The sequence below is a fragment of the Hylobates moloch genome, unplaced genomic scaffold, assembly GCF_009828535.3.
Source record: "Hylobates moloch isolate HMO894 unplaced genomic scaffold, HMol_V3 SCAFFOLD_6, whole genome shotgun sequence".
In the NCBI taxonomy this organism is placed as follows: Eukaryota; Metazoa; Chordata; class Mammalia; order Primates; family Hylobatidae; genus Hylobates; species Hylobates moloch.
The window spans coordinates 15,569,634-15,596,117 of NW_026652281.1; the positions used below are offsets into that span (position 1 = coordinate 15,569,634).

Genomic DNA, 26,484 nt, shown 5'->3' on the forward strand with positions numbered 1-26,484 from the left:
TTGAACCAGGGACCCGGAGGTTGCACTGAGCCGAGATCGCACCACGCCACTGCACTCCAGCCTAGTGGCACAGCGAGACTGTGTCTCAAACAAAAAAAAAAAAGGAAAAAATATGGATGACCCAGAAACACACACACACACTTCAGAAAGTCATATATATTTCAGAGAACGTGGGTTTTAAGAGAATAATAGCTCCGTGAGCTGACGTTAGATGTAGATGCACCTAAAATATTCTAAAATATTTGTATAGTCTTTTTCTGCTTGACAAAGCAGGTTTAGTTATACAGTCCCATTTAGTACTTGTAATAACGCTGTGAAATACATAAAAAACAGAAATAACGTATATGTTTGTACTCTGGCTTGCTAAAGTCATTCTTTCAATTGATGGTCTCAATCCTGGTCAACTAATTCCTTTCTATTCTCCAGACTACTTCTAGTTTTCTGAACACCACAGTTTCATTCTTTGTCTTTGTATGTGTATCCCTCGTTCGAGAATGCTGTTCTCATTTTCCACAGATAATGTTCTTGACTGTAATCATCCTTTGAAACCCTGTTCGGCCCGAGAACCCGAGATCCACACTGGAGACACGAGCCCCTCCCGACCCACCAGCCCCTCCCATCCCGACCCTCCAGCCCCTCCCCTTCCGACCCTCCAGCCCCTCCCCTTCCGACCCTCCAGCCCCTCCCCTGCCGACCCACCAGCCCCTCCCCTGCCGACCCACCAGCCCCTCCCCTGCCGATCCACCAGCCGGCACTAAGATACTGCCGCAGAGGCTGCCCCAGAGCCCCGAGAGACCTGTCTGGCCCCGCCTATGTCTACGGCCTCCCGGTTGGAAGCCCCGCCCTTCCGAGGAGTTTCCCAAAATCCTGCGCGGCCGGCTTTCACCGCGCTAAGATGGCGACTCCCATGCATCGGCTGATAGCCCGGAGACAAGCGTAAGTAAGGATCCGGCTCGGGCCCACTGGAGGGCTGGGAGCGGGGAAACGCACGTCAACGGGCTGGTTTCGGACCCCTGTTGGGACTGGCGGAGAATGTCCGTTTCTCAAACACGCTTCTGCCTCCCGAGAGGCTCGGGCCCGGGCGATAAGTCTGGTGACCGTGGGTTAGCGATTTCGCGGAAGACAGCCGCGTGAAGTCTGCGGCACGGGACAGAGCGGGGTTTGAAGACAACTGTCGCTTTTGGTTTCTCTGAAGGGAACGCCCATAGTTGGTCACTCAGTTATTTATGCTCCTCCGCCAACCCCACGCGTGGACAGGGGAGCCCTGAAGCCCCGGTCTGACACCTTTATTCCAGCCGATGTAAACCTTCAGTTTCCTATTCAGCGTCCAGCCCAGCTGCCTTTTCCTACTTCCTTATTCTAGCGCCTTCCCTAGGAACACCCTGCCTACAATGCCAATTGCTTTCCCAGGCTATCTTATCACCTTTTGCTACTCATTCTCTCTTTCAATAAATATTAATTTATTTAGTTCCTACCGTTCTGTGCCAGACATTGGGTATAAACAAAAAGAGGTGTTCAAGACAAAATCCTTGCTTTCAGAGAGCTTACATTCTAGTGATGGAAACAGTCGATAAACCACAAATTGTAAATACAGCTGGTGATAACAGCTTTGAAGGAAATAAGCTGTTGTGATGGAAAGAGGGAAAGGCCCACTTTAGGTTGGTTGGACTGGAAAGGCATCTCTGAAGAGGTGGAATTTGAACAGAGATTTAAAGGGTGAAAAAGGAACAGTCATACGAGGATTTTGAGAAAGAGCATCCGGATAGTGGCATAATTGCTTTGAGCCTGAAACTTACGTTTTACAGAACGGAAAGATGGCCATTACGCCTAATGAACAAGAGAGAGTGGCAGAAGAGATTCACAGCTGACAAATAATGCAAGGGTCACCCCAGATGCCTCTTTCTTTTTTTTTTTTTTTTGAGGCGGAGTCTTGCTCTGTCTCCCAGGCTGGAGTGTAGTGGCACAATCTCGGCTCACTGCAAGCTCTGCCCCCCGAGTTCACGCCATGCCCCTGCCTTAGCCATCCTGCTGCCTTAGCCTCCCGAGTAGCTGGGACTACAGGTGCCCGCCACCACGCCCGACTGATTTTTTGTATTTTTAGTAGAGACAGGGTTTCACCGTGTTAGCCAGGATGGTCTCAATTCCCTGACCTCGTGATCCGCCCGCCTCAGCCTCCCAAAGTGCTGGGATTACAGGCGTGAGCCACCGCGCACGGCAACCCCTTTCTTGTAAAGCTTTTTTTTCAACAGCCTTTGCACATCCAAACATCTGCCTCTTTTTCATAAATATTTCATGCCATCTCCATTTTCATGTCTATATGTAGCTCAAAGTCTGCTAGTATATATATGTGTGTTTATCTGTATATCTTTTTATGTATTTTTAATTCAAATAATCTCTTTCTCTTCTCCTTTCCATGTACCCTTTCAGGCCTGATGAGAAGAGTTCCTCAAATGTACAGACAGACTTAGGGAGTTAGAATAGTAAGCTTGGTGAAGGAAGAAGGCTCGAAGTCAGACAGTTTTTTTTTTGTTTTTTTTTTTAGACGGAGTGTCACTCTGTTGCCCAGGTTGGAATGCAGTGGTGCGATCTTGGCTCACTGCAACCTCTGCCTCCCTGGTTCAAATGATTCTCCTGCCTCAGCCTCCCGCCTAGCTGGGACTACAGGCGTCCGCCACCATGCCCTGCTAATTTTTATATTTTTAGTAGAGACGGGGTTTCACCATGTTGGTCAGGCTTGTCTCGAACTCCTGATCTCGAGTGATCCGCCCACATTAGCCTCCCAAAGTGCTGGAATTACAGGCATGAGCTAGTGCGCCCACCATTAATTCAGACAATTCTGAGATCAAAAATAGGATGATGATATTTAAACGGAGTGCTAAATGATGTCACCAGGGTCCCATTTCTCCCTGTCTGTCTCTCACGCTTGTTCTTTCGTTGTTCGCTCCATATTTGGCTAGGCTCTATTCTTTGCTCCCAAGATGGCTGCAATATCCAGGGTCCTATATGTTCTCTCAGTTTCAAGTTGATTGCACTTCTTTGGTCTAGACTGGATTACATGCCCTGTGCTAAACCATGCCTGTGGGATTGTGAAGCTCTGATTGATTTAGAGATCTTATTCTCCTTTCAGTACAATTGAATGGATGACCATAAGCCAATGATGACCAGGGTGGATAGGTCAGAGGAGGTAAATGAATGCAGGATTGGCAAAACCAATGTCCACTTTAAATATGAAGTGAAAATAAGACTAAGCATCTGAATAATACTGCTATTTCTTGTTTCAGAAGTATCAAAAGTTAAACAAATTTTTATTATTTTATTTTATTTTATTTTTTTTTGAGACAGAGTCTTACTCTGTCGCCCAGGCTGGAGTACAGTAGCACCATCTCAGCTCACTGCAAGCTCCGCCTCCCAGATTCACGCCATTCTCCTGCCTTAGCCTCCTGCGTAGGTGGGACTACAGGTGCCCGCCACCATGCCCGGCTAACTTTTTGTATTTTTTTTAGTAGAGACTGGGTTTCACCGTGTTAGCCAGGATGGTCTCAATCTCCTGACCTCGTGATCCGCCCACCTCGGCCTCCCAAAGTGCTGGGATTACAGGCGTGAGCCACCGTGCCCGGCCTTAAACAAATTTTTATATCTACAATGTATCTGTATTTGGTACATGAGTTGCATGATTTGTAAAAGACAAATCTTACCTTTAAGGAGCTTCTGGTCTTGTTGGGAAGCAAACATGTGGCATATTATAAAAGCTGTTGTGGTATACAGAGTGTAAGTCTCCAAGGGATTCAGCAAAGGAGGGCCTTTAGAGGATTGCGAAGTCCTAGAGAATTTGGGGGGAAAGCAGGAGAGGAGCCTTTACTTTCATTTTATATTCATCAAAAAGTTTTAATTTTATTTAAAAGGAGCATATATTACTTCCATAACAACAAATTTAAAATAGTTTTTAAGTTAGTAATGAGAAATGAGAAAGTGCTATCATGAATTTTTTTTTTTTTTTTTTTTGAGATGGAGTTTTGCTCTTGTTGCCCAGGCTGGAGTGCAGTGGCATGATATTGGCTCATGGCAACCTCCGCCTCCCAGGTTCAAGTGATTCTCCTGCCTCAGCCTTCTTTTTTTTTTTTTTTTTTTTTGAGACGGAGTCTTGCTCTGTTGCCCAGGCTGGAGTGCAGTGGCGTGATCTCGGCTCACTGCAAGCTCCGCCTCCCGGGTTCACGCCATTCTCCTGCCTCAGCCTCTCGAGTAGCTGGGACTACAGGCGCCCGCCACCACGCCCGGCTAATTTTTTGTATTTTTAGTAGAGACGGGGTTTCACCATGTTAGCCAGGATAGTTTTTTTTTTTTGAGACGGAGTCTCACTTTGTCACCCAGGCTGGAGTGCAGTGGCACAATCTCGGCTCACTGCAAGCTCCGCCTCCCGAGTTCATGCCATTCTCCTGCCTCAGCCTCTCCAAGTAGCTGGGACTACAGGCGCCCGCCACCACGCCCGGCTAATTTTTTTTTTGTATTTTTAGTAGAGATGCGGTTTCACCGTGGTCTCGATCTCCTGACCTCGTTATCCGCCCGCCTCGGCCTCCCAAAGCCTCAGCCTTCTTTAGCTGGGATTACAGGCATGTGCCACTCGCCTGGCTAATTTTGTGTTTTTAGTAGAGACGGGGTTTCTCCATGTTGGTCAGGCTGGTCTTGAACTTCTGACCTCAGGTAATCTGCCCACTTCAGCCTCCCAAAGTGCTGGGATTACAGGTGTGAGCCACCGTGCCTGGCCTTATCGTTCTTAAAAAAAAAAAAAAAAAAGGTATTTGGACTAATAGAAGAAAACGGGAAAAAAGCCTATATACGAACTCCTCATTTAGTAGATCTTTCGGAGACTTAACTAGTCAGTCTACTAAATCAATTGGAATGAAATAATTGATTTAATTATTTTTACCTTGTAAACTGTACTTTCATCTACCTATATTAAGTAAATTATGGAGTCTAGGCACTATTTGGGGTCATTTCTTCTATTAAACCTTATATGAGGCTGGGCGCGGTGGCTCACGCTTGTAATCCCAGCACTTTGGGAGGCCGAGGCGGGCGGATCACGACGTCAGGAGATCAAGACCATGGTGAAACCCCGTCTCTAACAAAAATACAAAAAATTAGCCGGGCGTGGTGGCGGGCGCCTGTAGTCCCAGCTACTCAGAGAGGCTGAGGCAGGAGAATGGCGTGAACCCGGGAGGCGGAGCTTGCAGTGAGCCGAGATTGCGCCACTGCACTCCAGCCTGGGGGACAGAGCGAGACTCCGTCTCAAAAAAAAAAAAAAAACAAAACCTTATATGAGATTCCACTACTCCTTCTTCAACATCCAGAGTCGTCATCAAACTTGGCTAGAAGACTTCCAGTAATGTGTACTTACCTCCTGAAGTGGCCTGTTGTGTTTTTCAAATCTTTCTAAAAGTTTATGTTGAGCTGAAAAAAAATAATATTTATAAAGTTAAACCCCACTTCTTTCTTACTCCCTTGTTTTTGACCCTTGCTATGATTTCAGTCAGTTAAAAAACCCTGTTTTCTACCTGAATTGTCATCAAGTCAGACCTCCCCTGCCTTGTATTGATTTTCTGGACTTAAGTGTCAGACTTACCTTTGTCCTTGTTAAATTTCATCTTGTTAGATTCGACACAGAGTTGCAGCCTGTCAAGACCTTTTGGATCCTGATTCCGCCATCCATCATTATTAGGTATCCCTCTCAGCTTTGTGTCAACTGCAGGTTTGATAAATATGTACATTTGTGTCCTCATACAAGGCATTTATAAAAATTTGAACAAGGCCGGGTGTTGTGGCTCATGCCTGTAATCCCAGCACTTTGGGAGGTTGAGGCGGGTGGATCACAAGGTTAAGAGATCGAGACCATCCTGGCCGACATGTTGAAACCCTGTCTCTACAAAAATTAGCTGGGTGTGGTGGCATGCGCCTGTAATCCCAACTACTCGGGAGGCTGGGGAGGAGAATTGCTTGAACCCGGGAGACGGAGGTTGCAGTGAGCCGAGATTGTGCCACTGCAGTCCAGCCTGGCGACAGAGCGAGAGTCCGTCTCAAAAAAAAAAAAAAAAAAAAAAAAAAAGTTGAACAATACCAAACTATGCAGGCCATAACTGGATCTCTCCCTATATTGTCATGCACCACATAACAGATCCCATATATTAATTCTATGGTTGTCTCATAAGATTATAATGGAGCTAAATTTCTGTTGCCTAGTGACATCTTGATGATCCTGACCCTTTGTAGACCTAGGCTAATGTGTGTGTGTCTTAGTTTTTAACAAAAAAGCTTAAAAAGAAAAATAAATTTTAATAGAAAACAGCTTATAGAATGAAGATATAAAGAAAGAAAAAATTTTTGTACAGCTATAAATGTGTTTGTGTGTTAATGGTTATTACAAAAGAGTCAAAAAGTTTTAAACATTTATAAGTTATAAAGTAGGCTGGGTGCGGTGGCTCACTCCTGTAATCCCAGCACTTTGGGTGGCCCATGGTGGGTGGATGACCTGAGGTCCAGAGTTCAAGACCGGCTTGACCAACATGGCAAAACCCCGTATCTACTAAAAATACAAAAAATTAGCCAGGTGTCGTGGTGGGCACCTGTAATTCCAGCTACTTGGGAGGCTGAGGCAGGAGAATCACTATCACCTGGGAGGCGGAGCTTGCAGTGAGCCGAGATCACACCATTGCACTCCAGCCTGGGTGACAGAGCAAGACTCTGTTTCAAAAAATAAAAAAGTTTAAAATTGTAGTAAGCTAAGATTAATTTATTATTGAAATAAAAAAAGTTTATAAATTTAGGGCAGCCTAATGTACAGTATTTATAAAGTCTATGGTAGTGTCATGATTACTGTAGCTTCATAATGAGTCTTGAAACCACGTGTTAGACCTCTGATTTTGCTCTTTTTCAGAGTTATTTTGACTATTTTAGATTGTATTTCCAGGTAAATTTTAGAATTAGCTTACCAAAAGCTGCTGTGATTTCAGCTGGGATTGCATTGAGTGTACAGATCAACCTATGGAGAATTGGCATCCTAACAGTATTGAGTTTTCTGATCCGTGCATATGTATATCTCACCGTTTATTTAGGTCATCTTTAATTTCTCTTAGCAGTCTTTTGTAGTTTTCAGAGGTCTTGCACGTCTTTTGTCAGATTTGTCCCTAAGTATTGTAATAGTGTTTTTTAAAAATTTTAGTTTCAGGCCGGGCGCGGTGGCTCACGCTTGTAATCCCAGCACTTTGGGAGGCCGAGGCGGGTGGATCACGAGGTCAGGAGATCGAGACCACGGTGAAACCCCGTCTCTACTAAAAATACAAAAAAAAAATTAGCCGGGCGTGGTGGCGGGCGCCTGTAGTCCCAGCTACTCGGAGAGGCTGAGGCAGGAGAATGGCGTGAACCCAGGAGGTGGAGCTTGCAGTGAGCCGAGATTGCGCCACTGCACTCCAGCCTGGGCGACACAGCGAGACTCCATCTCAGGAAAAAAAAAAAAAAAAAAAAAAAACTTTAATTTTAGTTTCAAAAGGCTGGGCGCAGTAGCTCACGCCTGTAATCCCAGCACTTTGGGAGGCTGAGGCGGGCGGATCACAAGGTCAGGAGATCGAGACCATCCTGGCTAACATGGTGAAACCCCGTCTCTACTAAAAATACCAAAAATTAGGCCAGGCGCAGTGGCTCACGTCTGTAATCCAGCACTTTGGGAGGCCGAGGCGGGCGGATCACGAGATCAAAAGATCAAGACCATCCTGGCTAACACAGTGAAACCATGTCTCTACTAAAAATACAAAAAATTAGCCGGGCGTGGTGACGGGCGCCTGTAGTCCCAGTTACTTAGTAGGCTGAGGCAGGAGAATAGCGTGAACCCGTGAGGCGGAGCTTGCAGTGAGCTGAGACTGCGCCACTGCGCTCCAGCCTGGGTGACAGAGTGAGACTTGTCGCAGAAAAAAAAAAATAATAAATAGAAAAAATTAGCCAGGCATGGTGGCAGGCGCTTGTCCCAGCTACTTGGGAGGCTGAGGCAGGAGAATGGCATGAACGCGGGAGGTGGAGCTTGCAGTGAGCCAATATTCCACCACTGCACTCCAGCCTGGGTGAGAGAGTGAGACTCCATCTCAAAAAAAAAAAAATTTTTAGTTTCAGTTGTTGCTGGTAGTCTTGTGTATAATGATCTTATGTCCTCTGACCTTACTAATTTATTAGTTGTAGTAGCTCTTTTTTTTTCTTTTTTTTTTTTTTGAGAGACAGGCTTTTGCTCTGTCACACAGGCTGGCGTGTAGTTGTATGATCATATCTCATTGCAGTCTTGAACTCCTGGCTCAAATGATTCTCCCACCACAGCCTCCTGAGTAACTGAGACTACAGCTGCAACCCACTACATTCAGCAATTTTATTTTATTTTTTTATTTATATTTTTTTGAGACAGAGTCTTGCTCCGTGGCTTAGGCTGGAGTACAGTGGCGCGATCTCGGTTCCTTGCAGCCTCTGCCTCCTAGGCTCAAGTGATTCTCATGCCACAGCCTCCTAAGTAGCTGGGATTACAGGCTAATTTTTGTATTTTCAGTAGAGTCGGGGTTTTGCTGTGTTGGCCAGGCTGGTCTTCACCTCCTGGTATTAAGTGATCTGCCTTGGCCTTCCAAAGTGCTGGGATATTACAAGTGTGAACCACCACTCCTGGCCACAATTTTATTTTTTGTGCAGGCGGGGTGTCGCTATGTTGCCCAGGCTTGTCTTGAACTCCTAGGCTCAAACGATCCTCCCAGGCCAGGCGCGGTGGCTCACGCTTGTAATCCCAGCACTTTGGGAGGCTGAGGTGGGCTGATCACGAGGTCAGGAGATCGAGACCACGGTGAAACCCCGTTGCTACTAAAAATACAAAAAATTAGCTGGGTGTGGTGGCGGGCGCCTGTAGTCCCAGCTACTCGGAGAGGCTGAGGCAGGAGAATGGCGTGAACCTGGGAGGCGGAGCTTGCAGTGAGTTGAGATTGCGCCACTGCACTCCAGCCTGGGCGACAGAGCAAGACTCTGTCTCAAGAAAAAAAAATGATCCTCCCACCACTGTTTCCCAAAGTGCTGGGATTATAGGCGTGAGCCACTGTGCCTGGCCTAGTTGCTCTATTTTTTGGATTCTTAGGTATTTCCTAGATAAATGGTCATCTTTTATGTTCTCTTTTTGGTATGTACTTTTTTTTTTTTTTTTTTTGAGATGGAGTTTCAGTGTGTCACCCAGGCTAGAGTGCAGAGGCACGATTTCAGCTCACTGCAACCTCTGCCTCTGGGATTCAAGCAATTCTCCTGTCTCAGCCTCCCAAGTAGCTAGGACTACAGATGCACCACCCCACCCAGCTAATTTTTTTATTTTTAGTAGAGGTAGGGTTTTACTATGTTGGCCAGGCTGGTCTTGAACTCCTGACCTCAAGTGATCCACCTGCCTTGGCCTCCCAAAGTGCTGGGATTACAGGTGTGAGTCACTGCACCTGGCTGGTATGCACATTTAAAATTTTTTGGTTGCATATTAACAAGTTGCCCTTTGAAAAATTTGTGCCACTTTACATTCTCACTAGCGGTGTCCATTTACAGAGTGGCTATTCCCTGCTTTTGCCAACAATAGGCATTAAAAAAACAACTTTGCCAATATGGCAAGTGTGTCCTAGTATTTTTGGTATCAAAGAACGTCATTTCACGTAAAAAGCCTGTACCGTTAAAATACATCCCTCAGCCTTACCTTAGCAAATAGAAATGAATATTGTTTGAATAGATAATTCATTTGGGTAGAAAGAAATGGTAATCTTCTTTGTTTTGAAATTATGTTTGTCTAACTCAGCAATCTTTATGGAAAATTAGTAATTTTAGGGGTGATTTGTGAGTTGTGAGTGTTTAAAACGTAAATATAAAATATGTTAATTATACCTGGGCTTCATTTATTTTCTCTCTCTCTCTCTCTTTTTTTTTTTTTTTTTAGAGACAGTGTTGCCCAGGCTGGTCTCAAACTCCTGAGCTCGGGTGATCCTGCCTTGGCCTCTCAAAGTGCCAGGATTATAGGCATAAGCCACTGCGTCCAGCCTCATACCTGAGCTTTAGATGATATTTGTGAATGTCATATTTATAACAATAAAAAACAAACTCCACAATGTCTGGTGGATATTTTTAATGACTAGGGTCCCAAGCTATCAGTTTCTCAATATGGAGAAGACAACCTATAAGCTTGGAAAAGAAGACTATGGACCCCCACCCCCAACACCCTCACATATTTTCATTTTTAGGGAAAATCGTGAAAGGCTTTGAAATGGACAGAAAGAAAAGATGATTACTGAGTGCTCTGTCTAGTCCACCCTTCCTGGCTATGTGACTCTTTGAGGACCTGCTTCTTTCATTGTCTTTGCGCTGTTTCTCAAATCTTTAAGTCATAGGAAACTTACAGTATTGCAGAAGATTCTTGCCCATAAAAATGCAGTGCAGAGGCCAGGCGCGGTGGCTCACGCTTGTAATCCCAGCACTTTGGGAGGCCGAGGCGGGCGGATCACGAGGTCAGGAAATTGAGACCACGGTGAAACCCCGTCTCTACCAAAAATACAAAAAATTAGCCGGGCATGGTGGCGGGCACCTGTAGTCCCAGCTACTCGGGAGGCTGAGGCAGGAGATTGGCGTGAACCTGGGAAGTGGAGCTTGCAGTGAGCCGAGATCACGCCACTGCACCCCAGCCTGGGTGACAGAGCAAGACTCCGTCTCAAAAAAAAAATGCAGCGCAGGCTGGATGCGGTGGCTCATGCCTGTAGTCCCAGCACTTTGGGAAGCCAAGGTGGGCTGAGGTCAAGGATCACCTGAGGTCAGGAGTTCAAGACTAGCCTGGTTAACATGACGAAACCCTGTCTCTACTAAAAATACAAAAATTAGCAGGGCAGGGTGGCACACCCTGTAGTCCTAGCTACTTGGGAGGCTGAGGCATGAGAATCGTTTGAACCTGCGTGGCGGAGGTTGCAGTGAACCGAGATTGCGCCACTGTACTCCAGCCTGGACGACAGAGGAAGGCTCCGTCTCAAATAAAAAGGGGGAGAGGCCAAGGAGGGAGGATCGCTTCAGCCCAGGAGTTTGAGACCTGATTGGGCAGCATAGTGAGACCTTGTCTCTATTGTAATTAAAAAAAAAAAAAAAAGTCAGCTTGCTGAAGTTCATATAGCTATGTAGTGAAAGAGTAAAGATTTCTTTAAAACTTTAAAGAAGTGCTGGGATTACAGGTGTGAACCAACACACCTGGCCTTGGTTTATTTACTATCTGTGCACTAGAGTTTAATTTTGTCTTTTTTTTTTTTTTTTTTTTGAGACAGATTCTCACTTTGTTGCCCAGACTGGAAGGCTGTGGTACGATCTTGGCTCACTGCAACCTCCGCCTCCTGGTTGGTTTCAAGCGATTCATAGGCCTCAGCCTCCCGAGCAGTTGGGACTACAGGCATGTGCCACGACACCCAGCTAATTTTTTGTATTTTTAGTAGAGACAGAGTTTTGCCATGTTGGCCAGGCTAGTCTCGAACTCCTGGCTTCAAGTGATCCACCCACCTGGTCTCCTAAAGTGTTGGGATTACAGGAGTGAGCTACCACACCTGGCTGTCTCTTTAAACTTTGTATAGAATCGTTCAATTTGGATTATTCTATCTTATATCTTATGTTAAATGAAGCTGTAATTTATTCTTTGTTATTACCATGAAGTATTCCACTGTATTCTGTACCACAAATTTCTGTTCTAGTTTCATATTATTTCCAATTTTGAGGATACTGCAAATCATGCTGCCAAGCACAGTGGCTCATGCCTATAATCCCAGCACTTTGGGATGCTGAGGTGGGAAGATTGCTTGAGGCCAGGAGTTTGAAACCAGCCTAGGAAACATAGTGAGACCCTATCTCTACAAAAACTAAAAATATTAGCCATGCATGGTGGTGGGCACCTGTGGTCCCAGCTACTTGAGAGGCTGAGGTGGAAGGATGGCTTGGGCTCAGGAGATTGAGGTTGCAGTGAGCCATGATCACACCATCGCACTCCAGTCTGGGCAACAGAGTGAGACACTGTCTCAAAAATGAAAAAAAATATCATGCTATGGACATTTTTATAGTTCTTCCTCTTCCCTTCCTTAACAATGCAATCCTAAAAGTATTGGGTAGAATAGAGCACACTAGGTGTCTATGCAGAGGGTCAACTTGGCTTTGAAATATTAGAGCTGAATGTGGGGTCTGGAGAGCACCTACAGAGGAGCTTGAACTGGCTTGTGTTGTCAGCAGGTTGTAGAGGTCATCCAGTATTGGGAAGTCCAATGCAGGGTGTCAGATCCCAAGCTGGGTCAAAGGTGTCCACACGAGGCAGTTTAACAAAAGTTGTCTCCTCATGGAGAGAACATCTACACAGGGTATGTGAGTGGGTATAGGGTACCGGAGCCTGAGTATAAAGAGAAATGTGCCTGGGGGGCCCACCTGGCAATGGGAGTCGCAGGTTGGGGTGCAGGGCAGATTCCAAGCGAAGTTAAGAGGATATGGGGGAGGAGGCAGCAGTGGCAACAATGGGCAATTGGTTACATAAGGGGAATTGACCAAATAAGTAATCTGTTAATGATAGTGGGAGCCAGGTTTCTTCCTGAAGAAGGAAGTATAGAAGAGAAAAATAGCTGGGCGCGGTGGGTCACATCTATAATCCCAGCACTTTGGGAGGCTGAGGCGGGTGGATCACCTGAGGTCAGGAGTTCACGACCAGCCTGGCCAATGTGGCGAAACCCCACCTCTACTAAAAATACAAAAATTAGCCAGGTGTGGTGGCAGGCGCCTGTAATCCCAGCAAATTGGGAGGCTGAGGCAAGAGAATCGATTGAACCCGGGAGGCGGAGGTTGCAGTGAGCCAAGATTGCGTCATTGCACTCCAGCCTGGGCACAGGCGCAAAACTCCGTCTCAGAAAAAAAAAAAGAGAAAAATAAATAATAATTGCTTCTCGGCTTTTTGGCTAAGATCAAGTGGAGAAAAATTTAAAAATCTGTGAAATTGGGTTAGAATTAAAATTATCAGTGTGAAATCGTGGTTTTCAAAATATTAAATATAGATGTAAGTGTGTATATTTGACAGATGAGTAGGTGTGTGTATTCCCTAGCTGTATTCACTGACACTAACTAGGAGCAGCAATATCCCAGTAACAGCAAGCAGTCTGTGCCCCCATGTTGGCTCCAAACATTATCAGAGCACCTTGGAGAAATGGCTGGTTTCAGGGCTGGAGCAGGGAAAATACAAACTAAGCCTATATTTTTTTGTTCTTGTACCAGAAATCAAGGAAATACCCAAATAATAAAGGAGCCATGTCAAAAGAACACAGAATCCAGCTTGAAGGGGCTCCCACTGACCAAAACTGTGACAGTTTGAGCCTCAGCCTAAAAGATGGTGATGGATTATAACCCATTGAATAAAATGGAAAAACATTAATTCACACTCATGAATAAAGGAACTAAATATTTAATGAGGAGTAGGATACTTATGGACTTTCAAGTATTAGCCCACAAAATAATTATTAGTTATCAATTGCTGTGTAACAGATTACTCCTAAAATTTAGTGGCTTATAACAATAAATATTAATTCACAGTTTCCCTGGGTCAGGAATTGAGGAGTGACCTAGGTGAGTGGTTCTGACTCAGGCTCTCCCATGTGGTTGTTATCAGGATGTTGGCAGGGGCAGCAGTTATCTGAAGGCTTGACCAGAGCTGGGAATCTGCTTCCAAGATGGTTCACTTACATGGCTATTGACAGCAGGGTAAGGTTCCTTGCCACATGGGTCATTGTGGAGGCTGCTTGAGCATCTTCATAACATGGCAGCTACTTGACCTAGTCTTCAAAGTCACACTCCCTCACCTTGCTTCATTCTGTTAGTTGGAAGCAAGTTGTGAAGTCCAAGCCACACCCAAGGAGAGGGGAATTACAATTCCACAAAATTTGTGAACATATTTTAAAACTGCCACAATTACAAAAGGATGAAAAGTAACTTTACAGCCCAAACGCAGTGGCTTCTGCCTGTAATCCCAGCACTTTGGGAGGCTAAGTCAGCCAGATCACTTGAGGTTAGGAGTTCGAGACTCCTATCCTGGCCAACATGGTGAATCCCCATATCTACTAAAAATACAACAATTAGCTGAGTGTGGTGGTGCACACCTGTAATCCCAGCTACTCAGTAGGCTGAGGCAGGAGAATCTCTTGAGCCCGGGAGGCAGAGGCTGCAGTGAGCTGAGATCACGCCACTACACTCCAGCTTGGGTGACAGAGCAAGACTTAGTCTCAAAAAAAAAAAACAAAAACACCTCACAGTGGCGAAGTCTGGTAGATACTCCTTAATCAAGGGATCAAAGTGAACATCATCAGTAATAAGACAAATTGAAATCTTATGTTAACCTGATAGGATACAATGAGAAGTACACAGCATCACTTCTGTTTTATTCCTGCCAAAGATACTCAGAGATACCAGATGTGATAGCCAGCCTCTAAGATGGACTGTGATGATCTCTGTCTCCTGGTACACCCTTGTGTAATCACGCATTATACCATGGTTGGTCTGTGTGATCAGTAGAATACAGCAAAATTTATGGTCTTGGTCATTCATTCTGGGCAAAGCTGTGTTGTAAGTAGCACTTTGGAAAGGCCAACATGGCAAGGAACTAAAGCCTTCTGCAAATAGCCACATGAGTGGGCTTGGAAGCAAATTTTCGAACTCAAATTGAAGCACACTGCGAAGATACCTGGCTTGTAATCTTCTAAAAGTGTCAAGATCATGAAAAGCAAGATGTGACTGAGGAACTCTTCCCTACTGAAGGAAACTAAAGAAATGTGACAAGTGCAACTCTGGCGCTGAACTGAATTTGCTATATGGGACATTAAGACATTTGATGAAACTTAAATGGGGTCTAAAGAGTAAATAGGGCCAGGCGCGGTGGCTCACGCCTATAATCCCAGCACTTTGGGAGGCCCGGGTGGGCGGATCATCTGAGGTCAGGAGTTCAAGACCAGCCTGACCAACATGGAGAAATCCGCCTCTACTAAAAAATACAAAAAAAATTAGCCAGGTGTGGTGGCACATGCCTGTAATCCCAGCTACTGGGGAGGCTGAGGCAGGAGAATTGCTTGAACCTGGGAGGCGGAGGTTGTAGTGAGCTGAAATCGTGCCATTGCACTCCAGCCTGGGCAACAAGAGCAAAACTCTGTCTCAAAAAAAAAAAAAAGAAAGTAAATAGTAGGAATGTATCAACATTAATTTCTTGATTTTGATTGATATATAGGAGAAGGTTCTAGTTTACAGAAAATATGCAGGAAAATATTCTGGGTTGATGAGGAATCAAGTGGGCAACTTACAAATGATTCAGGAAAAATTATTTGAAACAGAGTTAGAACTTTTCTGTAAGGTTGTGACTGAAAATTTTTAAAAGCTATAATACATAAAGGAAAAGCAATATTGTAAATATTTTTTGGTATACTTGTGCATGGATTTCTATTGCATACAAGTAGAATTGCTGGGCCATAGAGTAAGCATATCTTTTCAAATATAGTAAATGGTTGTTTTTGAGGCTTTTTTTTTTTTTTCACCATGATTTTACCGCTGTTTTTGACCTCCTTTAGTGGATGGATGTTTCTTTTCCTACATATATATATATATATTTTTTTTTTATTTTTATTTTATTTTATTTTATTTTTTTTTGAGATAGAGTCACTTTGTTGCCCAGGCTGGAATGCAGTGGCGTGATCTTGGCTGACCACAGCGTCCGCCACCTGGGTTCAAGCGATTCTCCTGCCTCAACCTCCCGACTAGGTGGGACTACAGGCGTGCACCACCATGCCCAGCTAATTTTTGTATTTTTAGTAGAGACGAGGTTTCACTATGTTGTCCAGGCTGGTCTCGAACTCCTGACCTTGTGATCTGCCTGCCTCGGCCTTCCAAAGTGCCGGGATTACAGGTGTGAGCCACCACACCTGGCCTCTTTTGCTACATATCTTTGCTAACATTTGCTATTACTAGTTTTTATTTTTAGTCTTTCTGGGAGGTGTGTAGTGGTATTTTGTTGGGGTTTTAATTTGCTTTTCTTTGATTTATAATGAATACTTTTTCATATGTTTATTGTTCATTTGTGTTTCCTAGTCCCTTTTTTTTTTTTTTTTAGGTGGGAGTCTCACTCCGTCGCCCAGGTTGGAGTGCAGCGGTGCTATCTTGGCTCACTGCAATCTCTGCCTTTCGGTTTCAAGCAATTCTCCTGCCTCAGCCTCCCAAGTATCTGGGACCACAGGTGTGCATTGCCATGCCCAGCCAATTTTTTGTATTTTTATTTATTATTTATTTATTTATTATTATTTTTTATTTTACTTTATATTTATTTTTTTTTTTGAGACGGAGTCTCGCTCTGTCGCCCAGGCTGGAGTGCAGTGGCGCCATCTGCGCTCACTGCAAGCTCCGCCTCCCGGGTTCACACCATTCTCCTGCCTTAGCCTCCCGAGTAGCTAGGACTACAGGCATCCACCACCATGCCTGGCTAATTTTTTTGTATTTTTAGTAGAGACGGGGTTTCACCATGTTAGCCAGGATGGTCTCCATCTCCTGACCTTGTAATCTGCCCGCCTCGGCCTCCCAAAGTGCTGGGATTACAGGCGTGAGCCACCGCCCCCAGCCTATTTTTTGTATTTTTAGTAGAAATGAGGTTTCACCATGTTAGCCAGGCTGGTCTTAGACTCCTGACCTCAAGTGATCCACCCACCTTGGCCTCCCAAAGTGCTGGGGTTATAGACGTGAGCCACTGTGACCAGCCCCTAGTCCCATTTTTGTACTATCTTTTCATATTCTACTTCATCTTATTTTTCTGTTATCCATCTTTTTTTTTTTTTAATTAAAATCTTCCCTACTTGTTCTTTTACAAGGGCATTTTGCCTGTTACTGGCCTTTTGAATTTCTGTACACTTTTTTTTTTTTTTTTTTTTTGAGATGGAGTCTCACTCTGTTGCCTAGGCTGGAGTGCAGTGGTGTGATCTTGGCTCACTACAACCTCTGCCTCCTGAGTTCAAGAAATTCTCCTGCCTCAGCCTCCCAAGTAGCTGGGATTACAGGCATGCACCACCACACCCAGCTAATTTTTGTATTTTTAGTAGAGATGGGGTTTCACCGTGTTGGCCAGGCTGGTCTCGAACTCCTGGCCTCAGGTGATTCACCTGCCTTGACCTTCCAAGGTGCTGGGATTACAGGCGTGAGCCACTGAGCCTGGCCCACTTTTTTCTTTTTTTTTTTCTTTTCTTTTCTTTTTTTTTTTTTTTTGAGATGGAGCCTCTCTCTGTCGCTCAGGCTAGGGTACAGTGGCACGATCTTGGTTCACTGCAACCTCTGCCTCCCAGGTTTGAGCAGTTCTCCTGCCTCAGCCTCCCAAGTAGCTGGGGACTACAGGTGCATGCCACCATCCCCAGATAATGTTTTAAAAAGTTTTTTTGGTGGAGATGGGCTTTCACCGTGTTGCCCACGCTGGTCTCAAACTTCTGACCTCAAATGATCTGCCTACCTTGGCCTCCCAGAGTGCTGCGATTACAAGAGAGAGCCATCAAGCCTGGCTGTATACATATTTTAGAATGAGCTTGTTAAGTTCTACACCCAAAAAACTTTTGGGATTTTTATTGGAATTGCTTTGAATCTATACAGGAATTTGGGGAGAATTGACATTTTATAATACCGAATCTTCCAGTCTTTGAACATGGCATATCCCTCTATTTGTTTAGCTACTTTTATTGGTATTTAATTTATCTCAGTCAGGGTCTTTTTTTTTAGATGGAGTCTCAGTGTATTGCCCAGGCTGGAGTGCAGTGATGTGATCTTGGCTCACTGCATCCTCTCCTGCCCAGGTTCAAGCAATTCTCCTGCCTCAGCCTCCCGAGTAGCTAGGATTACAGGTGTCTACCACTGCACCCAGCTAATTTTTTTGTATTTTTATTAGCGATGGGGTTTCATCATCTTGGCCAGGATGGTCCTGAATTTCTGACCTCGTGATCCATCTGCCTTGGCCTCCCAAAGTGTTGGGATTACAGGCGTGAGCCACCACGCCTGGCCTAAGGTTTGTTTTTGCATAAAAGTGTCACACTTCTTTTCTCTATTTTCTAGGTATTTGGGTAGTTTTTAGGATTATTATAAATATTATCTTTTTAAAATGTTCACTTATGCAGTGGCTCATGTCTGTAATCTGGGAGGCCAAAGCAGGAGGATTGCTGGAGCCCAGGAGTTCAAGACCAGCCTGGGCAACTTGGTGAGACCTCTTCTCTAAAAAAAAAAAAAAAAAATTTTAATTAAAAGGTTCCTTTTAGCCAGGTGTGGTGGCTCACACCTGTAATCCCAACACTTTGGGAGGCCAAGGCAGGTGGGTCACTTGAGGTCAGGAGTTCGAGACCAGCCTGACCAACATAGTGAAACCCTATCTCTACTAAAAATACAAAAAATTAGCTGGGTGTGGTGGCTGGCGCCTGTAATCCCAGCTACTCGGGAGGCTGAGGCAGGAGAATCACTTGAATCCGGGAGGTGGATGTTGCAGTGACCTGAGATCGCGCCATTGCACTCCAGCCTGGGCAACAAGAGCGAAACTCCATCTCAAAAAAAAAAAAGTTCTTTTTAAACTGTTTTTGTGGCTGGGTGCAGTGATTCACGCCTGTAATCCCAGCACTTTGGGAGGCCAAGGTGCGAGGATCACTTGAGCTCAGGACTTTGAAACTAGCCTGGGCAACATAAGGAGACCTCATCTCTACAAACAAAATACGAAAACTCTTTTTGTTGTATAGAAACTCAATTCATCTTTATATGGTGTCTCTATAGCTAATATAAGGTTCCACAAACTGTGGTCACTGAATCCTGCCTGCTACCTGTTTTTGGAGGCTCATGAGCTGAGAATGTTGTTTATATAGGAGCCTTCATTTCATCCACAAAATACGGAAATTTGTTTTCTCTCATGTTATATGAGTACCTGTATAACATCCACAGTTTTGCCCCTTGTTCCACAAAGCCTGTAATATTTACTACCTGACCCTTTACAGAAAAATTTGCTGACCTTTACCAGGCGTGGTGGCTCACACCTGTAATCCTGGCACTTTGGGAAGCTGAGGCAAGTGGATTGCCTGAGCCCAGGAGTTTGAGACCAGCCAGGATAACACGGTGAAACCCCGTCTCTACTAAAATAAAAAAAATTAGCCGTGCGTGGTGGTGTGTGCCTGTAGTCCCAGCTACTCCTGAAGCTGAGGCAGGAAAATTGCTTGAACCTGGGAGGCAGAGGTTGCAGTAAGCCGAGATCGCGCCACTACACTCTAGCCTGGGCGACAGAGCAAGACTTCGTCTCCAAAAAAAAAAAAAAAATTTCTGACCCAAATTTAAAACCTTGCTAAACTCACTTAATTCTAATTATTACAAAATATTTTACCTGTAGATTCATTAGGATTTACAATGTACCTAACGTGTTATCAATAAGAAATGACAGGTTTATTTCTTCCTTTTCAATTCTTTTACTTCTTTTTCTTCCTTGGCTGTATCTCAGTCCAATTTCAGGGACTGGATTTTTCTCAGTCTTCCAGGTAACTAGAAGTTGGCTGAAGTTTGTAAAAACTTGGGTTTATTTGTAGGATATAGCCCTTCGTCTTAACTCTGACACAGAGTTTATCTCCCTAGCTTGTAATATGTGATGCTTACCCTCTTGCAATGGACAGACACACCCAACACAAAAGTTGACTTAATTCTGGATTTCTGTCTTCTTCCATATCTTGTTTTGATTATTCTGTTTTTTTTTTTTTTGAGACGGAGTCTTACTCTGTCGCCCAGGCCAGAGTGCAGTGGCGTGATCTCGGCTCACTGCAAGCTCCGCCTTCTTAAGTTCAAATGATTCTCCTGCCTCAGCTTCCTGAGTAGCTGAGATTACAGGTGTGTGCCACCAAGCCTGACAATTTTTGTATTAGTAGAGACGGGTTTCACCATGTTGGCCACGCTGGTCTCGAATTTCTGAACTCAAGCGATCCGCCCACCTCAGCCCTACAAAGTGCTGGGATTACGGGAATGAGCCACCGCACCTGGCCATCATTTTTTTTTTTTAAGAGACAGAATCAGGCAGGGTGCAGTGGCTCATGCCGGTAATCCCAGCACTTTCGGAGGCCGAAGTAGGTGGATCACTTGAGGCCAGGAGTTTGAGACCAGCCTGGCCAACATGGCAAAACCCCACCTCTACAAAAAATACAAAAATTAGCCGGGCGTGATAGTGCGTGCCTGTAGTCTCATCTACTCAGGAGGCTGAGGCAGGAGAATTGCTTTAACCTGGGAGGCAGAGGTTGTGGTGAGCCGAGAGCGTGCCACTGCACTCTGGCCTGGGCAACAGAGTGAGACTTCATCTTTAAAAAAAAAAAAAAAAAGAGAATCTCCATCTGTCACCCAAGTTGAAGGGCAGTGGCGCAATCATAGCTTACTGTAGCCTCGAACTCCTGGGCTCAATTGCGCCTCCTATCTCAGCTTCCCAAGTAGCTGGGACTACAGGTGTTTGCCAGCACACCCGGCTAATTTTTGTAGTTTTTTTAGAAACAGGGTTTCACCATGTTGCCCAGGCTAGTAGTCTCAAACTTCTGAGCTCGAGTTATCTGCCTGCCTTGGCCTCCCAAAGTGCTGGGATTACAAGCCTGAACCACCGGGCCTGGCCCTGGCTAATCTTTCAAAATTTGTTGTAGAGATTGAGTCTTGCTGTGTTGTCTTGCCTGGCTGGTCTCAAATTCCTGGCCTCAAGCAATCTTTCCACCGTGGCCTCCCAAAATGCTGGGATTACAGACGTGAGCCATTTCAGCTGGTCAGCTTGGTTGTTCTTTACCCCCTTGTTGATTCTCTGATCTTTTTTTTTTTTTTTGAGATGGAGTCTCACCCTGTTGCCCAGGCTGGAGTGCAATGGCGCAATCTCGGCTCACTGTAACCTCTGCCTCCCAGGTTCAAATGATTCTCCTGCCTCAGCCTCCCATGTAGCTGGGATTACAGGTGCCCACCACCACGCCCAGCTAATTTTAGTAGAGACAGGGTTTCACCATGTTGGCCAGGCTGGTCTCGAACTCCTGACCTCATGATCCACCTGCCTCAGCCTCCCAAAGTGCTGGGATTACAGGTGTGAGCCACTGCTCCTGGCCTGATTTTCTGATTCTTTTTTTTTTTTTTTTTGAGGCAGAGTCTGACTCTGTCACCCAGGCTGGTGTGTAGTGGCGTGGTCTTGGCTCACTGCAGGCTTTGCCTCCTGGGTTCACACCATTCTCCTACCTCAGTCTCCCCAGTAGCTGGGACTACGGGCGCCCACTACCACCACACCCAGCTAATTTTTTGTATTTTTAGTAGAGGCGGGTTTTCACCGTGTTAGCCAGGATGGTCTCGATCTCCTGACCTCGTGATCCGCCCGCCTCGGCCTCCCAAAATGCTGGGATTACAGGCACGAGCCACCGCGCTCGGCTGATTTTCTGATTCTTAAAGAAGCTTGTTAAAAATGTTTTGATGGTCTTTTCTAGTTCTGAGCTGGAAAGTAGTCTGAATGACCTAGTCTCTCATAACTGGAACAGAATTGAGGAGCCAAGATTTGAATTCAACTGTATCTTCAAGGTCTATGCTTTTAACCATTTAATATATGTATTAATCCATTTTCACGCTGCTGATAAAGACATACCCAAGACTGGGCAATCTACAAAACAAAGAAGTTTATTGGACTCACAGTTCAACATGGCTGGGGAGGCCTCACAATCATGGCAGAAAGCAAGGAGAAACAAGTCACATCTTACATGGATGGCAGCAGGAAAAGAGAGAGAGACTGTGCAGGGAAACTCCTGGTTTTTTTTGTTGTTTTTTGTTTTGTTTTGTTTTGTTTTTTTGTGAGACGGAGTCTCGCTCTGTTGCCCAGGCTGGAGTGTAGTGGTGCAATCTTGGCTCACTGCAAGCTCTGCCTCCTGGGTTCACACCATTCTCCTGCCTCAGCCTCTCAAGTAGCTGGGACCACAGGCACCCACCACCATGCCTGGCTAATTTTTTGGTATTTTTAGTGGAGATGGGGTTTCACCATGTTAGCTGGGATAGTCTCCCAATCTCCTGACCTCGTAATCCGCCTGCCTTAGCCTCCCAAAGTGCTGGGATTACAGGTGTGAGCCACCACGCCCAGCCAGAAACTCCTATTTTTAAAACCATCAGATCTTGTGACATTTATTCACTATCACAAGAACAGCACAGGAAAAACTTGCCCCTATGATTAAGTTACCTCCCACCAGGTTTCTCCCACAACATATGGGAATTCAAGATGAGATTTAGATGGGGACACAGCCAAACCATGTCATTACACTTATTATACTTTGTTGTATTAAATCTCACGTAACATAAAGGGTAAAATGTTGATTTTTATGAATTGGACCATAAGAGTAAACATAATTTTATCCTTTATATTTTTTATAGTTTTCAGGGTGAAAGTCACAAGACAGAATTTTAAGGCTTGTATTCTATTTTTTGTTCTGTAGCGAAGCAAATAAGCAACATGTAAGATGTCAGAAATGCTTGGAATTTGGACATTGGACTTACGAATGCACAGGAAAAAGAAAATACCTACATAGGCCCTCAAGGACAGCAGAACTAAAGAAAGCTTTAAAGGAAAAAGAAAACAGATTATTATTACAACAAAGGTAGGTTTACATGTGGTATCCAAAGGAATATTTTTTTAATGTATATGTAGAATTTATTAAAGGACCAAACGTTTCATGGTGGTTCTCCAGATTTTAATTATAATGTTACTAATGTTTAATGGATGCTTACTGTGTGCCAAGTACTATTCTAGGGTCTTTATAAGTATTACCTTATTTAAACCTGATATCTACACTATTAAGGTAGGTAGTATTATTGTCTTCATTTTACATATGAAGAAACTAAAGCAAGGAGATGTTGAATAACTTACTCATTGTCATACAGCTAGTAAGAAGAAAAAGTAAGTGCTAAATCATGCAGCCTGTCCCCCAGATTCATGGTATTAATCATTTTGCTTTTTTGCCTCAACTGTCAATGAAATGACAGTTGAATTAAGAGATAGATGATATGAGCTGACATGGAAAGCTATCCAAGAAGTATCAGGTCTATTAATTAAGGTAGAGAACAGAATATATAATATGCTATGATTTATGTTTATAAAAAGAAGAATTGGCTGGGCGGGGTGGCTCACACCTGTAATCCCAGCACTTTGGGAGGCCGACACCTGGCCAACATGGTGAAATCCCATCTCTGCTAAAAATACAAAAATTAGCCGGGCGGCTGGGCGTGGTGGCTGACGCCTGTAATCCCAGCACTTTCGGAGGCCGAGGCAGGCGGATCACGAGGTCAGGAGATTGAGACCATCCTGGCTAACACGGTGAAACCCCGTCTCTACTAAAAAAAAGCACAAAAAATTAGCCGGGCGTGGTGGCAGGTGCCTGTAGTCCCAGCTACTCGGGAGGCTGAGGCAGGAGAGTGGCGTGAACCAGGGAGGCAGAGCTTGCAGTGAGCCAAGATAGCGCCACTGCACTCCGGCCTGGGCGAAAGAGCGAGACTCCGTCTCAAAAAAAAAAAAAAAAATTAGCCAGGCATGGTGGCAGGTACCTGTAATCCCAGCTACTCAGGAGGCTGAGGCAAGAGAATCACTTGAACCTGGGAGGTGGAAGTTTCGGTGAGCTGAGATTGTGCCACTGCATTCTAGACTGGGCAACAGAGGGAGACTCTGTCTCAAAAAAAAAAAAAAAGCATCATCTTCCTAAGGGCTGTTAGCTGTATAATAGTGTCTTAAATATTTAGACTTTCAAGGCAACAGTCTTCCAATTTGTGACGTGAAAGTTCTTCAAGAGTTATGCAGGAATAGGTAACCAATTTCTAGATTATCAACATTCATATACAATTCTTCCTAAAACAAATCTGATGAGAACTTGCCTACTGGTCTCCTTTTCTGCTTCCCCTTTTCCAACAACGCTTCTCTAATCTCATAAAAGAAAGGTATACCTCTCACCCATCTCTAACATACCTTAGTGTATTGTCCTTACGTATAAAAACCTAGACGGTTTTTCAGAATAGTGGTGTTTGTGCTGAGAAAGTGAATGGTCATAATAGTTTTGTTTGTTTGTTTGTTTTGAGACTGGGTCTCACTGTGTCACCCAGGCTGGAGTGCAGTCTCAGCTCACTGCAACCTCCACCTCCTGGGTTCAAGTAATTCTCCCACCTCAGCCTCCCCAGTAGCTGAGACTTCAGGTGCACAGCACCACGCCTGGCTAATTTTTTGTATTTTTGGTAGAGATGGGATTTTGCCATGTTGCCCAGGGTGGTCTCAAATTCCTGAGCTCGAGCAATCCACCCACCTCGGCCTCCCAAAGTGCTGGGATTGTAGGCATGAGCCACTGTGCCCAGCTGGCCATAATTTTTTAGAGTAAAAATTTTTTTTTTTTTTTTTGTGAGACAGAGTCTCGCTCTGTCACCCAGGCTGGAATGCAGTGGTGCGATCTCAGCTCACTTCAACCTCTGCTTCCCAGGTTCATGTGATTGTGCCTCAGCCTCCAGAGTAGCTGGGAGTATAGGCGCATGCAACCACACCTGGCTAATTTTTTGTATTTTTAGTAGAGACTGGGTTCACCATGTTAGCCAGGATGGTCTTGATCTCCTGACCTCGTGATCCACCCGCCTCGGCCTCCCAAAGTGCTGGGATTACAGGCGTGAGCCACCGCACTCGGCTGAGAGTAAATTCTTTTTTAAGGTTTTTCCCTCAACAAAATTGAAGAGGACCTAATTGAATTGTCAATTAAAAAACATATTTTAGGCCGGGCGCAGTGGCTCACGCTTGTAATCCCAGCACTTTGGGAGGCCGAGGCAGGCGGATCACGAGGTCAGGAGATCGAGACCACGGTGAAACCCCGTCTCTACCAAATATACAAAAAAAAATTAGCCGGGCGTGGTGGCGGTTGCCTGTAGTCCCAGCTACTCGGAGAGGCTGAGGCAGGAGAATGGCGTGAACCCGGGAGACGGAGTTTGCAGTGAGCTGACATTGCGCCACTGCACTCCAGCCTGGGCGACAAAGCAAGACTCCGTCTCAAAAAAAAAAAAAAAAAATTTTAATGCTATATCATTATGTGACTTGTGGAATATAACAGATGGAATGCAGAGAATTGAGTGACATGGAAATAACAAAAGTCTTTCCATTCCAATCCATCTATTTAGGTTAGGGTTTCTCTAGGTTAAATATGTAACACTTAAGAATTAAGCCGGGCGTGGTGGCTCACACCTGTAATCCCAGCACTTTGGGAGGCCGAGGTGGGTGGATCACGAGGTCAGGAGATCGAGACCATCCTGGCTAACACAGTGAAACCCCGTTTCTACTAAAAAGATACAAAAAATCAGCTGGGCGTGGTGGCGGGCGCCTGTAGTCCCAGCTACTCGGGAGGCTGAGCCAGGAGAATGGCGTGAACCCGGGAGGTGGAGCTTGCAAGGGAGCCAAGATCGCGCCACTGCACTCTAGCCTGGGTGACAGAGCGAGACTCTGTTTCAAGAAATAAAAATAAAAATAAAAAAGAATTAAGCTGGGTGCGGTGGCTCATGCCTGTAATCCCAGCACTTTGGGAGGCCGAGGCGGGTGGATCACCTGAGGTTGAGAGTTCGAGACCAACCTTACCAACATGGAGAAACCCCGTCCCTACTAAAAATACAAAATTATCCAGACCTGGTGTCACATGCCCATAATCCCAGCTGCTTGGGAGGCTAAGACAGGAGAATCACTTGAACCCAGGAGGCGGAGGCTGTGGTGAGACGAGACTGCGCCATTGCACTTCAGCCTGGGCAGCAAGAGCGAAACTCCATCTCAAAAAAAAAAGAAAGAAAGAAAAAATAAGAAATAATTCCCAAGGAGCCATCTCTACTGAAAAAATAAAATTTAAAAATAGGAATTTAATTGATGCCAAACCTGGTCACATTCTACCATGAAGAAATATTTATTTATAGATACCTGAACTAGAAAAAAATCTGTCATTAAGAAATGCATTTCCAGACTGGGCACAGTGGTTCATGCCTGTAATTCTAGCACTATGGGAGGCCGAGGCGGGTAGATCACTCGAGGTCAGGAGTTCGAGACCATCCTGGCCAACATGGCAGAACCCTGCCTCTACTAAAAATACAAAAATTAGCTGGTGTGGTGGTGCACCCTGTAATCGCAGCTACTTGGGAAGCTGAGGCAGGGGGATCACTTGAACCCAGGAGGCAGAAGTTGCAGGGAGCTGAAATCACACCACTGCACTCCAGCCTGGGTGATACAGCGAGACTCTATCTCGCCAAAAATATATATATATATATGCACATTACCAGTAAGTTTGTTTTAATGTAATAGTTATTAAAATTTTTTATACTATCAGCCAAATGCTGTGGCTCATGCCTGTAATCCCAGTACTTTGGGAGGCCAAGACAAGAGGATCACTT

General features: G+C 44.9%; 1 protein-coding gene across 11 annotated transcripts in view; it reads left to right on the top strand.

Moving 5' to 3' along the window:
• Positions 1-698: 698 nt before the first annotated feature.
• The window catches only part of ZCCHC10 (zinc finger CCHC-type containing 10), a 31,583-nt gene continuing 5,797 nt past the window's right edge, over positions 699-26,484 (top strand). For 2 of the 11 annotated variants that reach the window (XM_032156437.2, XM_032156439.2), the window contains exon 1: positions 709-936. In XM_032156437.2, coding sequence (XP_032012328.1) covers positions 896-936 — 41 coding nt within the window. In that variant the 5' untranslated portion in view covers positions 709-895. Of the gene's footprint in view, positions 937-5,647; positions 5,714-15,804; positions 16,298-18,185; positions 18,287-22,532; positions 22,695-26,484 lie in introns of those variants that run through there. The other 9 variants (XM_032156438.2, XM_032156434.2, XM_032156432.2 and 6 more) reach the window with 9 other exon arrangements.